Here is a 14070-nt window from a genome sequence, read left to right as displayed (position 1 = left end):
GTATTCAGCTTTCAAATTCGACCTTCCAAAATGCATCACCTCGCATTTATCCAAGTTGAACTCCATCTGCCATCTCTCAGCCCATCTCTGCATCCTGTCAATGTCCCGCTGCAGCCTACAACAGCCCTCTATACTGTCAACAACACCTTCAACCTTTGTGTCATCTGCAAACTTGCTGACCCATCCTTCAATCCCCTCATCCAAGTCATTAATAAAAATTACAAACAGTAGAGGCCCAAGGACAGAGCCCTGTGGAACACCATTCACCACTGACTTCCAGGCAGAATATTTTCCTTCTACTACCACTCGCTGTCTTTTGTTGGCCAGCCAATTCTATATCCAGACAGCTAAGTTCCCCTGTATTCCATTTCTCCTGACCTTCTGAATGAGCCTACCATGGGGAACCTTATCAAATTCTCTCATCTGAATATGCAAATTGTGCACTCAAGTCCCACTGTATGACCTAAGCATTGTAAAATTAAAATACTCAACATGTTGATAAGCTCCTACTGTCTTCATTTCAAAGAAGCTAATTTTTGTGAATGAAATTAATTTGCTTTTTGTATAAAAAGTTTGGCAGTTCTGAAGTTTTTGTGGATGTTGCCTTTTTGATGAAATATGGCCCAATCTGAACTCTCAGGTGGATGTAAAAGATACTATGGCTCCATTTTGAAGATGATCAGGGAAATTCACCTTGGCGTTCTGGTAAATTTTTATCTCTACATCACGGAAGCAGAGGATCCCAATCCAGAGCTTGTTATATACAAAATGGTTGCTGCATTTACTTCATCCCAGGGACTATTCTTCAAAAATATTTCATTGGCTGTAAAGCACTTTGGGACATGATTATGGATGGTGTAAAACAAATGCATATTTTCATTTCCCTCAAATCTACGAGTCCCCTCTGCCCCCGCCCAAACAGGAGGAACAGAACAAAATTGAAAAACATGGTGTTGGGGAACGTGCTGGACAGGATGAACGCCAATACTTTTTTTAAAAAAAGTTAAATACACATTTTTTTCAATACAGATCGCTTTGTTCCTTTTAATCCCCAAAACTGCACCGATTTAAACACTAAGTTTTGAATCTCTATTTTTTTTAAAGAAAGTTAAATCTTGTAGACACATGGTTTTTAAACATACTCCACTTTGTTCCTTTTGAGCACCAAAATTGCACCGATGTAAAAACTAGGTTTTGAACTTTTCGGTGAGATTGAGAGAGAGAAAGAAGTCAATGAGTTGTAGTAAATACCCCCGGGGGGTTATCCTAGCGCAGGAGGAACATCCTGGATAGAGGCGAGCGCTTGGACCTGGGGAGGAGCAGGGAAGCGGGAGGAGCCCGTCACTGCAGCAATCAGCAGGGAGCGCTCAGCCGATTCCATTTAAGTAGCTGCTGCTGGTCGCCGCTGAGTGTGTGAGTAAGGCCGGCAGCTATGGAGTGTGCTCTCTGCGGAACAGACTGAAGCAGGGTTGGGCTGAGAGAAGGCCTGCGCTAGCTGCTGCAGAAGGAGCCCGTGGCGGTAGCAGCAGCCGGGCCCATGGAGAGGTTCCTGAGCGAGGGGAAAGGACGGGGGCTGCAGGCTCGCAAAGAGTTCGCGATCGGAGAGCTGGTCTTCACGTGCCCAGCCTATACCCATGTCCTGACTGTCAACGAACGGGGAAATCACTGCGAACTCTGCTTCGCTCGGTATGTGGGTTGTATTGGAACCTCTGGCGTTGCAGCTGCTGGGACTGTGAACAATGTTTTCTCAATAGTCAGTGGGATCCCATAATATAACTGCAACGCTTTCACTCTGGTTCCTACTACGTGGAGTAACCACACTAAGTTCACAAAGGTTGCCAGTGCTGCAAAAAAAAGAAGCATTTTAGTGGAATTTATCAAGTATTGTCAGAGAATAAGTACTTGCAGGTCTAATTGTTACTGTAGTATCATAATGGGATGTTTTAACTCTATATGAGCACTGACTCTTCTAAATATGATCCTTGCTCCTTATATTGCTTGGAGTTTTTTTATTTGTATTGTGTGTTCGTAACTAGAACTGAAGTGGGTTTCACTCAAATTGCAACTGGTATGGAATCTGAGGGTTCATTTAAGTTGAAGACTTGGAGAGGTTCTGAATGTGAAAAGACGATTCATATGATAAAGGTTTTTTGAAAACTGTTTTGCAGCAAATTAAATGCTTGCTCTGAAGGGTAACTGCTGTTGCAATTCTTAATAATGTGAGAAATGAGGAATTCGTGTGAAAATGATTCTGGGATGAGGAGAATTCAGATAAATTTATAAGACACTTATATTATTAAAATCCTTCATGATTTCAGACAATCAAAATGTTTGTAGTGGCAGGTGGTAGCCAGTAGCTATATGTTTAAAGTAAGCAGATCAGAGATGAGAATTTTAGAGATGTTATGATCTTGAATGCACTAGTGATGGGAGTTAGTTTGAATAGTAATTTTCAAGAGAGTTAGGTAGATATCTGAAGTGCAAAGAATTAGCAGGGCCATGAGAAAAGAGCAGGGAGTGGAACTGTTTGTAAGATCTGGCACGTTGCAAGCATGATGGGCTGAATTATCTGATTCTATGAATTTTCTACTTTTGATGTTAGATGGACACTTTATTTATTGCCCTCTGGTGGCAGGGCCTAATCCCATATCGATGCAGCCATATTGTAAGTGCAGGTTGTAGTTGTATTAAAGCTTGACTTTTTTTGCCTAAGTACAGTTGATGTTGAATCAGTACCTGAAAATAAGCAACCCTGCAGGAGTACTGGTTCATAGGATTGCTGCAGCAATCTTTTGGTCCATAATGCCTATGCTAGCTGTTTTAAGAGCTATTGAATTAGCCTAATTTCTCTGTATTTCTCTAGAACTTTGCAACATTCTCCCTTCAAGATTGATGTAATTCCATTTTGGAAGTTACCATTGAACTTGCTTCCAGCATCCTTTCAAGCAGTACATTTCAGTGAATTTAAAACTTTTTTTTTCTTTTTCTTTTAAATTCTGTTTATTGGACCCTCTGCATTTTTTTTGATTAAATTTTAAATCTCTGCTGTGTAGTTACTGACACGTTTTGCTTCATTTACTCTTAAACCCCTTCCATTAAATCTTCCCATGAATGTTTCTGCTTTAACAGAAGCAGCCCCAAATGCTCTTGTGTCCCTTAATTGTATTTTTGCAACTCTGGTACTATTCGAGTATGTCTTCTGCCATCTGTCCCAAGTGACATCATTTCTGCCAAAAAAATGGTAACCTGAATTAGCTACAATGCTCTAACTGCGGCTGCACCTTTTTTTTTCAATTAAGAAAGAATAAACACCATTTCTCTGTTTTTGTAATCTATGATGATGAGGAGATGCTGGTGCCAGACTAGGGTGGACAAAGTTAAATATCACAACACCAGGTTATATTCCAACAGGTATATTTGGAAGTATCAGCTTTTGGAGCACTGCCCCTTTGTCGGGTAGCAAGTGGGGCAGGATCATAAGACACAGACTTTATAGTAAAAGATCATACTGTCATGCAACTGATAAGATATTGAACAAACCTAGATTGCTGTTAAGTCTCCCATCTTTTAGAATGGGCTGCAGGTTTCGAATAATATGTAAATCTCAGAACTACTTCCAAGTCACATTCCCAAGATAACTTAAAATTCTGCTTATAAAGCCAATAATTCTGTGTCCTTTTTAACAACCCCATTCTTCCTCAATACGTCTCTCTTTTAAATTCTATATTGCATCTGTCGTGTTGGCTCATTTTGCCAATATATCCTCCTTTTTACTCGGCTCATATCTTGCAGCTGTTTGAGCTACACATCGTCCAGCAATTTTGCAATTGTTCCGTTTTCATATATCCACATAAGAAAGTAAAGAGTAGTCATGCTGACATCTGGTCACTCTACCCTTCCCTTTTATGTTTTCTAAAATTTTAAACCGTTTTTCTCATATGTTCTGATATGTTAGTACACACCTCTGGAGCAGGTTAGACTTGAAGCTGGGCCTTGAGATCCATCGGTAGGGATATTACTGCTGCATCACAAGAAAACATGATTTACTGATATTCTCTGTTTTCTTGTAGCCAATTTTATATCACTATTGCCACTGTCCACTTAATCCCTTGCACATAATTTTTCTCATTAGCTTATTATACAGTACTTCACCAAACACCTGTTGAAAATCGATATACGCAATATCAACTTCAAAACTTTCAGTTCTCTTTGTTTTTCAAAGAACTCCGGTTCTGTTTGATGTGATTGACTGCTTTTAACAAACCCATGCTGGCTGACATTATTGACACACGTTTTCAAGTGAAAGTTTTTTTTTTTCGGAATATTATCTGTATTAGTTTACCACAAACACTTGATTGACTGACTGGTCTGTAATAGCTGTGTTTACCTCACTCTCTCTCATTTTGAATATGAATATGCGAGCCCCATTTGCAAATCTATGGCTCTTTCTCTGTATTAATGGATTGTAAGATTATGACTAGAGTTTTCCTCTTCCATCTTGTGCTATCTACCCAGATAGGTGACTTCTTTGATTGTGGATAACATTTTAAATACCTCCCTTTTATCCATCCACTTTCTCTGTCTCCTTGTTGTTACATTGGCAGCTATATCTACAGTGAAAACAAAGTGCTCATTTTCATATTGCAACCATACCCTCTACCTGCAGAAGAATTCTCCATATTGTACCTAATTGGTCTGACTCTTCCCCAAAACCTACTTTTGATATAAGGGAGTCAAGTCATCTGGGAGTTCCTTTTCACATTGCCTATTAATCTGTCCCGATACCTTTTCTCTCCAGCACCTTCATTTATTCATCTCTTCAATTCTCCTCTGTTCTTTTTATATATTCAGTTTAGTTGTCTACTGAATAATTCAACTAAAATGTTCAGTCAGCTTTTTTTCTCCCCCTTCTTTGTTTTAAGCTCTGTCTTTGGTTATCTAGGGAGCCGAAGCGCAGACTCCTTTTCCAGTTTGAGTTTTTTTTCTCTGCTTCTTTTGTTCTTTTTAAAAACTTAAACTGAACACAGCCTCATCCTGGGAAGTGATGTGTTGCTGCTATAACTGTTGATGGTCAGGTATAGTCGGCAGCACACCTGCAGTGTTCTCAATTGGGTCATGCTGTGGGGGGTGCTTATGCACAACTGCAATGCTGATTTTTGTTTTTGTGGAACTAGAGCAAATAGACATGTTTGTTTTTTCTAAGTCACTTCTTTTCCTGTCTTCTCTGTAAATTTTACTTTCAGATTTGATCATAAGAAGTGCCACCATCTTGACCAGGAAAGTGCATTTTCTTTAAAAGCCAGAGAATTTCTGCTACAGCAGAAATTTAGTGAGCATCGAAATTTGGGGTTAAAGGTTGGTTAGCAAATGTATATCTGTTCATTCTCTGGAAATGTTTCCAAAATAAAAATTTTCGTAGGCTTGTATCAATCTGCAATTTTTTGTCAGACTTATATCAGCCTTCATTCTATTTTCTTTCTCACGTATTGCTCAAAAGGAACTTGCAGAGTCATAGAGGTATGCAGCACAGAAACCGGCCCTTCAGTCCAACATGCTGACCAGATATCCTAATTAAATCCAGTCCCATTTGACTCTTCATATTCATATGTTCATCCAGATGCTGTAAGTGTCCCAGCCTCCTCCACTTCTTCTGGCAGCTTATTACATACACTCACCAGTCTGTGTGGAAAAGATCCCCACCTTAGGTCCCTTTTTTAAAATCTATCCCCTCTATCCTTGGATGTTCACACCCCAGGGAAAAAACCTTGTCTGTCTCCCCATCCATCTTCTGGATCAGTGGTGCTGGAAGAGCACAGCAATTCAGGCAGCATCCGACGAGCAGCCTCATCCATGCCCATCCTGATTTAATGCTGAAAGATAAATTTAGGATGGTTACTGTTTGCACTTTTTAAATCTTGTTGAGGTTGCTATGATTGACTATTGAGAGGACTCTTATTAAAATTGTGCGCTTGAGTAGAACAGAAGAATTGTAGCATTGATGCAGAATTTGATTTTACAAGTGTTGAAGCTGCAGGTTGAGGAGTGCCCTGGTCCTGATGGACCTTTTGACAGTAGAAGAATTTCAGTCATAGATGTGGAGAGATTTTAAGTTTTTTCTTTTTTCTTCTTAATTCTATTTCTTTGGTCATTGTTAGAAAAGACTTCTACTTATAATGATTTTGGGATATGCTTTCAAAGACATTTTAATGGAATCTGATTTTGGAGCGAATGAATAATATTCAGGGATGTATTAGCTTGGAAAAGGTAGTGAAGGATAATAGGGAGGAAGGTGGGGTGGCAAAAAGTAGTGTTGGAAATAAGGGTATCCTTTTTGAGGAGTGAAAAATTGAATTATTTTGATTTAAATTTGAGGATGACTGGGGATGTTCGATTAAATCTGAAAATATTGAAAGGGAAATCAGATGTGCAAGTAGTAGTACTAGGGGACTTTTAATTATTCCAATTGATATTTAAATAGTTCAAGTAAATGGAAGACAGGGAGTAGAAAGAATTATAAAATGTATTCAGTAAAACTTCCTTGAGCAATATGTTTTCGGCTCAAATAGGAGAGACACATTGGCTGAGGTTGGGGATTTAGGCAGGCCAGATGATGTCTGTGGGTGGAACAGTGGCTCAGTGGTTAGTGTTGCTGCTGCTCAGCACCCCCAGGGACCTGGGTTCTATTCCAACATTGGGTGACTATCTCTCGGGAGTTTGCACATTCTCCCATGTTAGCATGGATTTCTACTGGGTGCTCCAGTTTCCTCCCACAGTCCAAAGATGTGCGGATTAGGTGGATTCACCATGGGAAATGTGGGGTAACTGGGATAAGATGGGATTTGGGTCCGGGTGGGATGCTGTTAAAGAAATTTAGAGCAAGGCATTTGGAAAAGTTCAAAATAATAATTAGGCTGAGTCAACATGGTTTTGTGAAGGGCAAACTATGTTTGAAGGAGGTCTTTTGAGCAAATAACCTGCTATGGAAAAGATGAACCACTGCTTAGATTTGCTGAAGGCCTTTGATAAGGTGCCACGTGAAACATTCCTATAGAGAATAAAATCTCATGGTGTAGGGTGTAACATTATGGAAGATTTGGCTGGTGATCAGGAAGCAGCGATTTAAATGTAAATTCTTCAGGTTGGCAAGATATAATGAGTGGTGTTCCACAGGGATTGGTGCTGGGATCTCAACTGTTTACAAATGATAAATCATGAGAGATTGCAGAGCAATGAAATGGATGAGTATCTTTGTCCCTGTATATGCAGGTACAGTATTTAATGAGCAAATCTAATGAATGTTATCATTTATTACAGGGAAATGTAATATAAAAGTAGAAAGCTTACGCTTCTGTTATGCAGAGCACTGCTTCATCTGGAGTACTGTGCACAGTATTGGTCACTTCAGCCTTCGATCCCTCTGTAAATAGGAATAACCTCTTTCCATCAATCTTTGGGCATCAGATTCCATCAATCTGATTTTAAAAATCATCAGTTGATTTACCATCAGTTGCAATTTTTGGGAAGGTTCTAAATTTTGAATGCTCCTTGTGTTTTTTGCATTCACTAGAATCTGTGGTTGGTGGCTATTATCCTGAATTGTCACAAAGTTTACTCACCTTTTGTAATGTATCTTACTTATCTCAAATATATTTGTAGCCAATTAAGTACTTTAGAAATTTAATGATGTGGCGGTGCCAGTATTCCACTGGAGTGGACAAAGTTTAAAAATCACCACACCAGGCTAAAGTCCATCAGCTACTTGACAAAGGAGCAGTGCTCCGACAGCTTGTACTTCCAAATAAACCTGTTGAACTATAGCCTGGTGTTGTGATTTTTAAACTTAGAAATTTTGTGGTGGATTGGAAATAGCTGTCAGTGTGCACAAGACAAGATCTCTTGTACAGCAATGTAGTAATGAACAAGTATGTTTTATTTACACTGGTTGAAGGGTAAATATTGCATGGGAGAAACCTCTGAGCCAGAAAGTCTGAGTTCAAATCCCACCTATTCTAGGGGTGTGTAGTAATATCTGAGCAGATTGGTTAGAGAATGCCTGGTTGTGACAAGAGTGCTTTCCACTTTTGTCAGCCGTGGTTCAGTGGTGGCTAAGTCTGGCAATGCTGTTTGCCTCTGATTTTTGAATGTTGTACTTCAGTGGGCGGCACGGTAGCACAGTGGTTAGCACTGCTGCTTCAGTGCCAGAGACCCAGGTTCAATTCCCGCCTCAGGCGACTCTCTGTGTGGAGTTTGCACATTCTCCCCGTGTCTGCGTGGGTTTCCTCCGGGTGCTCCGGTTTCCTCCCACAATCCAAAGATGTGCAGGTTAGGTGAATTGGCCATGCTAAATTGTCCGTAGTGTTAGGTGAAGGGGTAAATGTAGGAGAATGGGTCTGGGTGGGTTACGCTTCGGCGGGTCGGTGTGGACTTGTTGGGCCAAAGGGCCTGTTTCCACACTGTAAGTAATCTAAAGTCACTGGTGACTGCACTTGAGCTGGAAACTCCAAGATGCTCTTATGTTTCTGCCGTTTCCATATGTCTAAGCTTTCAATTTTTCCTGTTTTGGGATTCCTTGGTTAAATTGGGTCAGACTTTTTTTATGTACATTGGAAGATAAGTTGTACAAAATTTATAACCCTCAACTACTGGATATGGTTGTGCTGGTGATTTTCTGGGTGCAGACAATTCAGACTCCACCGAGAAAAGTAGGGAATTGCAGTGTGCCAAATCATGAGCCTCACCACTAAGCTGCTTCTGTAAAGCCTTTGACCCAGTTCATGTGTCATCTCTTCTCTTCCAGAAAAGAGGGTTTGGCAAAGTGTGGTCGTTGTAAACTGGCATTCTACTGCAATGTAACCTGTCAGGTAAGATTCAAGTTTGTGCTTTATTCAGAAATAATACAATATGAAAATGACATCTGTAAGTGTGCCAGGAACCTCCTTCAAGTAATTTAATTGGCTGCGTTGCTTTATATCCATCACTAAAGCATGCAGTATGCAAGAAGTGCTTCTCTCTGGTAAATTTAGGAATCAGTGAGGCAGATTAGAAATTCACTCCGGAGGTGTGGAATGTCCCAGATAGTTAGCTATCCTCCGTAAGGAGGACAGTGGCATATTGCAGTTAGTCAGTGTTCCATCAGTGGAGAAAAAAAATTAACTTTGGATTATTCCTGGTCATTTAAGAAGCAACTTCTCTTTTAAAGAGGATATCCAGAGGAAGTGCAACATTCATAAGCTTGGCTTTGATGTCTTTGGCTTTGTGGTAAGATAACCTTTAAAGGAATTTTACTTTTTTAAGTAAAGACCATAACAGATTTTAGAAGATACGCACATATGTAAGAGAGACCAACTGTGATCAGGTAACCGTTTTGTAGAACACCTCTGCCCAGTCTACAAATGTGACCTTGAATTTCCTGTTTGTCATTGCAGTTCTCCACCTTGTTCCCACTCTTGATTTGTTTTTTTGTGTTAGTGTTCCAATGAAGCTTCATACAAGCTTGAGGTACAGCATCTTCTTTCTTTGCTGTACTCCTTTTTAGCCTTGTGGACTCACCATGGAGTTCAGCAGTTTTTAGATCATCAGCTTTGCCTCTCTTTTGTTGTTTAATTTGTTTCTTTAGTCACTAGTTTCCGTATAGATGGCTGCTGTCCATTTGAGCTTATCTTTTTGTTTCTTTTGCTTTAACCTCACTGCAAACCCTATTTTGATCTTTTAATCTCTCTTGGCTTCTACTACAATCCAGTTTTTTTTGGTTCTTTACAGCCCTTTTTTTTATTTGCATAAAACCTGTTGTATTTCGTTTTCCTCTGTTATAATGAAGGGTTTGTTGTCAACCTGATTTGATAGGACTGGCAGCTTAATGTTCCAGGGTATATATGTAAGAGGAAGGAGAGAAAGGGGGACGAGAGGAGTGGCGTTTTTGATTTAGGGATAGCATTATAGTTGTGCTTAGGGAGGATATTCATGGGAGTATGTCCAAGAACGTTACTTTGGATAGAACTGGGAAATAAGAAAGGAATGGTCACCTTATTGGGATTGTCTACGTGGATTTTGTCCAGTTGCTCTGGTTTCCTCCCACAGGCCAAAGGTTTGCAGGTTAGGTGGATTATCCAGGCTGAATTACCCATAGTGTTCAATGATGTGCAGGTTGGGTGGATTGGCCATGGGAATTGCAGCACTACAGGTAGGGTAGGAAGCTCTGATGGTCACTTTGGATGTGATGGGCTGAATGGCCTGCTTCCACACTGTTGGGGTTTTCTGAATTTCTGATTGTCTATTGTATGTAATGTTGAATTGAATGCTGTTAAGTTTGACATTGGTCTAGTTTTGAGGCCAGGCGGTATGATAAGTCTAAGATAGCCTTTCATCTCAATAGGCTCACCAAATAAATAAATAACTTGCTACAGCTGCTGGCTGAACCGTTCAGTATTTCCAGCATTTTCTGTTTTTATTTCAACTTGAGGATGTTCATCATGATGTAATGTGGCACTACTGTCTTGCTAAACAGCTTCAGATGGCATCAGAAGGCATAGTGGAATTGTATTTGATTGCAATTGATAAGCTCATGGGCCAGCTTATCCCTCCCTCTATTATTATCAAGTCAGAGTTGAGAGTGTGGTACTGGAAAAACACAGCAGGGCAGGCAGCATCTGAGGAGCAGGAACAATCGACGCTTCGGGCAAAAGCCCTTCATCATCAGAGGTCAAATCCAATCTCCATGAGGAGAGTGTACCCTGAACAGCACCAGGACTCTCCCAAAATGAGGTACACCTTGTGAAGCCACAATACACCACTATTCATGCCATCATTGAGAAGTCAGAGATGTATGCTCTTGTCGGATGTTGGAGTTTAGGGAGAGTTTACGGGTTACTGAGGATTATATTGGCAATAAATGCCATTGGTTGTGAATTCTATCTGATCGAATGGATTGGTTGGAGAGACAGTTGGAGGCAATGAAGAATTTACAAAAGCAAGGGGATGTGATGGATGGCAATTATAGGAAGGGAGAAAAGGCGCAGATATAGTCACAGGTTAACCCCATGAAAAGTAAGAGAGGTAGGCAGGTAGTACAGGAGTCGTATGTAGCTATCCCCACTTCAAACAAGTACGTTATTTTGGAAAATGTAGGAAGTGAATGGACACAAACAGCCCCAAGTTTCTGGGATTGAGATTGGCCCTAATGCAATGAGGAGTACATCTGATTCCAAGAGATCAATTGTGTAAGGGGACCCTCTCGTCCGAGGCACAGACAGACGTTTCAGTGGTCAGCAGTGAAAAATCAGAATGGTGTGTTGCTTCCCTAGTGCCAGGATCAAGGATGTCTCAAAGGGTGCAGAATGTTCTCACGGGGGAGAGAGACCAGCAGGAGGCCATTGTACACATTGGAACCAATGACATTGGAAGGGAAAAGGATGAGATTCTGAAGGGATAATAGAGTGTTAGGCAAGAGTTTAAAAAGGAGATCCTCGTGAGCAGTAATATCTAGGTTACTCCTGGTGCTGTGAGCTAGTGAGGATAGGAATAGGAAGACTGAGCAATTTGAATGCATGGCTGAGGAGCTGGTGTATGGGAGAAGGATTCACACTTTTGGATAATTGGAATCTCTTCTGGGGTAGAAGTGACCTGTACGAGAAGGACAGATTGCACCTGAATTGGAAGGGGACTAATATACTGGCAGGGAGATTTGCTAGAACTGCTTGGGAGGATTTAAACTAGTAAGGTGGGGGCATGGGATGGAGGCAGATAGTGAGGAAAGAGATCAATCTGAGACTGGTACAGATGAGAACAAAGGAGAGTCAAACAGTCAGGGCAGGCAGGGACAAAGCCGAGAACAAGGTAGGACTGATAAAACAAAATGCATTTATTTCAATGGAAGAGGCCTAACAGGGAAGGCAGATGAACTCCGGGCATGGTTAGGAACTTGGGACTGGGATATCATAGCAGTTACAGAAACATGACTCAGGGATGGACAGAAATGGCAGCTTAATGTCCCAGGTTACAAATGCTCCCGAAAGGGAGGCAAGAGGAGGGGGAGTGGCCCTTTTGGTAAGGGATAGCATTATAGCTGTACTTGGGGAGGATATTCCCGGAATGCATCCAGGGAAGTTATTTGGGTGGAACTGAGAAATAAGAAAGGGATAATAACCTTATTGTGATTGGATTATGGACCCCCCTAACAGTCAGAGGGAAATTGAGAAACAAATTTGTAAGGAGATCTGTTATCTGTAAGAATAATAGGGTAGCTATGATAGGGCATTTTAACTTTCCAAACATAGATTGGGACTGCCACAATGTTTAAGGATTTAAATGGAGAGGAACTTAAGTGAGTACACACAAATTTTCTGATTCCGTATGTGGATGTGCCTATTAGAGAAGGTGCAGATCTTGACCTACTCTTGGGGAAATAAGGTAGGGCAGGTGACTGAGGTATCAGTAGGGGAGCACTTCGGGGCCAGCGACCATAATTCTGCTAATTTTAAAATAGTGGTGGAAAAGGATAGACCAGATCTAAAAGTTGAATTTCTAAATTGGAGAAAGGCTAATTTTGACAGTATTAGGCAAGAATTTTCAAAAGTTGATTGAGGGCAGATGTTCACAGGTAAAGGGACAGCTGGAAAATGGGAAGCCTTCAGAAATGAGATAATGAGCGTCCAGAGAAAGTTTGTTCCTGTCAGGGTAAAAGGAAAAGCTGGTAGGTATAGGGAATGCTGGATGACTAAAGAAATTGAGGGCTTTGACAAGAAAAAGAAGGAAACATATGTCAAGTATGGACAGGATAGATCGAGTGAATCCTTAGAGTATAAAGGCAGTAGGAGTAAATTTGAAGACACTCAGCTGGTTAGAGTCACACTTTTGGACAAAATATTGTACTACAGTTTTTGTCGGTAAGAGAACCTGCACAGTTACCGCCTTTGCTGTTTGAATTAGTGTATCACTGGACATCTGAGTGCATCTGGGAAAGTTTAACAAACAGTGAAATTCACAACTAATCTTGGAGGAGCTATTGAGCGAAGTTCACAGCACAGAATCAGATAAGTTAATTGTTGTTTTAAGTCTGTCCAAGAGAGAGGCTGCAGTAGTGAGTATAGTTTTTGGAGATAAGTCTCTTGATTAAACTGAAAATATAAGCCATAGCTATTAATTTAACCTGGGGCAGTGTTTGGAGAGGAATAAGATGGTGTTATTTTCTGGGTCTGTAGATTGTGAAGGAGCAAAAATGGTCTTTGCAGTGATCTGTACTACTTGTCAGATGTGGGAGGTTAAAGAGTTTAAGGGTTACTGTGGATTATATCTGCCATAAATGCTGTTGGATGCAAATCTTATCAGATCGAGTGGATTGTTTGGAGAGACAGATAGAAGCGATGAGGAATTTGCAACGGTATGTGATGGATGGCAGTTATAGGAAGGGGGGAAAGTCTCAGATCCAGTCACATAGATGGGTTAACTCCAGGAAGGGTGAGAGGTCCGCACCTAGGGCAGGAGTCTTTTGTGGATATACCCATTTCAAACAGATATGCTGTTTTGGAAAATGTAGGGGGTGATGGATTCTCTGGGGAACGTAGCAGGAACAGCCAGGTTTCTGGTGTTGAGACTAGCTCTAATGTAACGAGGGGTACGTCGGCTTGCAAGAAATCAATTGTGTTAGGGGATTCTGTAGTCAGGTACAGACACCTGTTTCTGTGGCCAGCAGAGAAAAAGCAGAATGGTGTCGTTTCCCAGTTGCCAGGATCAAGGATGTCTCGGAGGGTGCAGAATGTTCTCACGGGGGAGAGGGGCCAGCAGGAGGTCATTGTCCACATTGGAGCCAACGACATTGGAAGGGAAAAGTTGAGACTCTGAAGGGAGATTACAGAGAGTTAGGCAGAAATTTAAAAAGGAGGTCCTCCAGGGTAGTAATATCTGGATTACTTCCAGTGCTACAAGCTAGTGAGGGCAGGAATAGGAGGATAGAGCAGATGAATGCATGGCTGAGGAGCTGGTGTATGGGAGAAGGATTCACATTTTTGGATCATTGGAATCTCTTGGGGTAGAAGTGACCTGTACAAGAAGGATGGATTGCACCTAAATTGGAAG

The 14070-nt window shown here is 41.0% G+C and overlaps 1 protein-coding gene across 3 annotated transcripts in view; it reads left to right on the top strand.

Annotated features, from left to right (window-relative positions):
* Nucleotides 1–1295: 1295 nt before the first annotated feature.
* The window catches only part of smyd2a (SET and MYND domain containing 2a), a 58097-nt gene continuing 45322 nt past the window's right edge, over nucleotides 1296–14070 (top strand). The window contains exons 1-2 of one of the 3 annotated variants that reach the window (XM_043695834.1): nucleotides 1296–1686; nucleotides 8798–8861. In XM_043695834.1, coding sequence (XP_043551769.1) covers nucleotides 1538–1686; nucleotides 8798–8861 — 213 coding nt within the window. In that variant the 5' untranslated portion in view covers nucleotides 1296–1537. The remainder of the gene's footprint in view (nucleotides 1687–8797; nucleotides 8862–14070) is intronic. The other 2 variants (XM_043695833.1, XM_043695832.1) reach the window with 2 other exon arrangements.

This window comes from Chiloscyllium plagiosum, chromosome 9 (genome assembly GCF_004010195.1).
Source record: "Chiloscyllium plagiosum isolate BGI_BamShark_2017 chromosome 9, ASM401019v2, whole genome shotgun sequence".
NCBI lineage: Eukaryota > Metazoa > Chordata > Chondrichthyes > Orectolobiformes > Hemiscylliidae > Chiloscyllium > Chiloscyllium plagiosum.
This window is presented reverse-complemented; position numbering and strand designations above follow the sequence as displayed.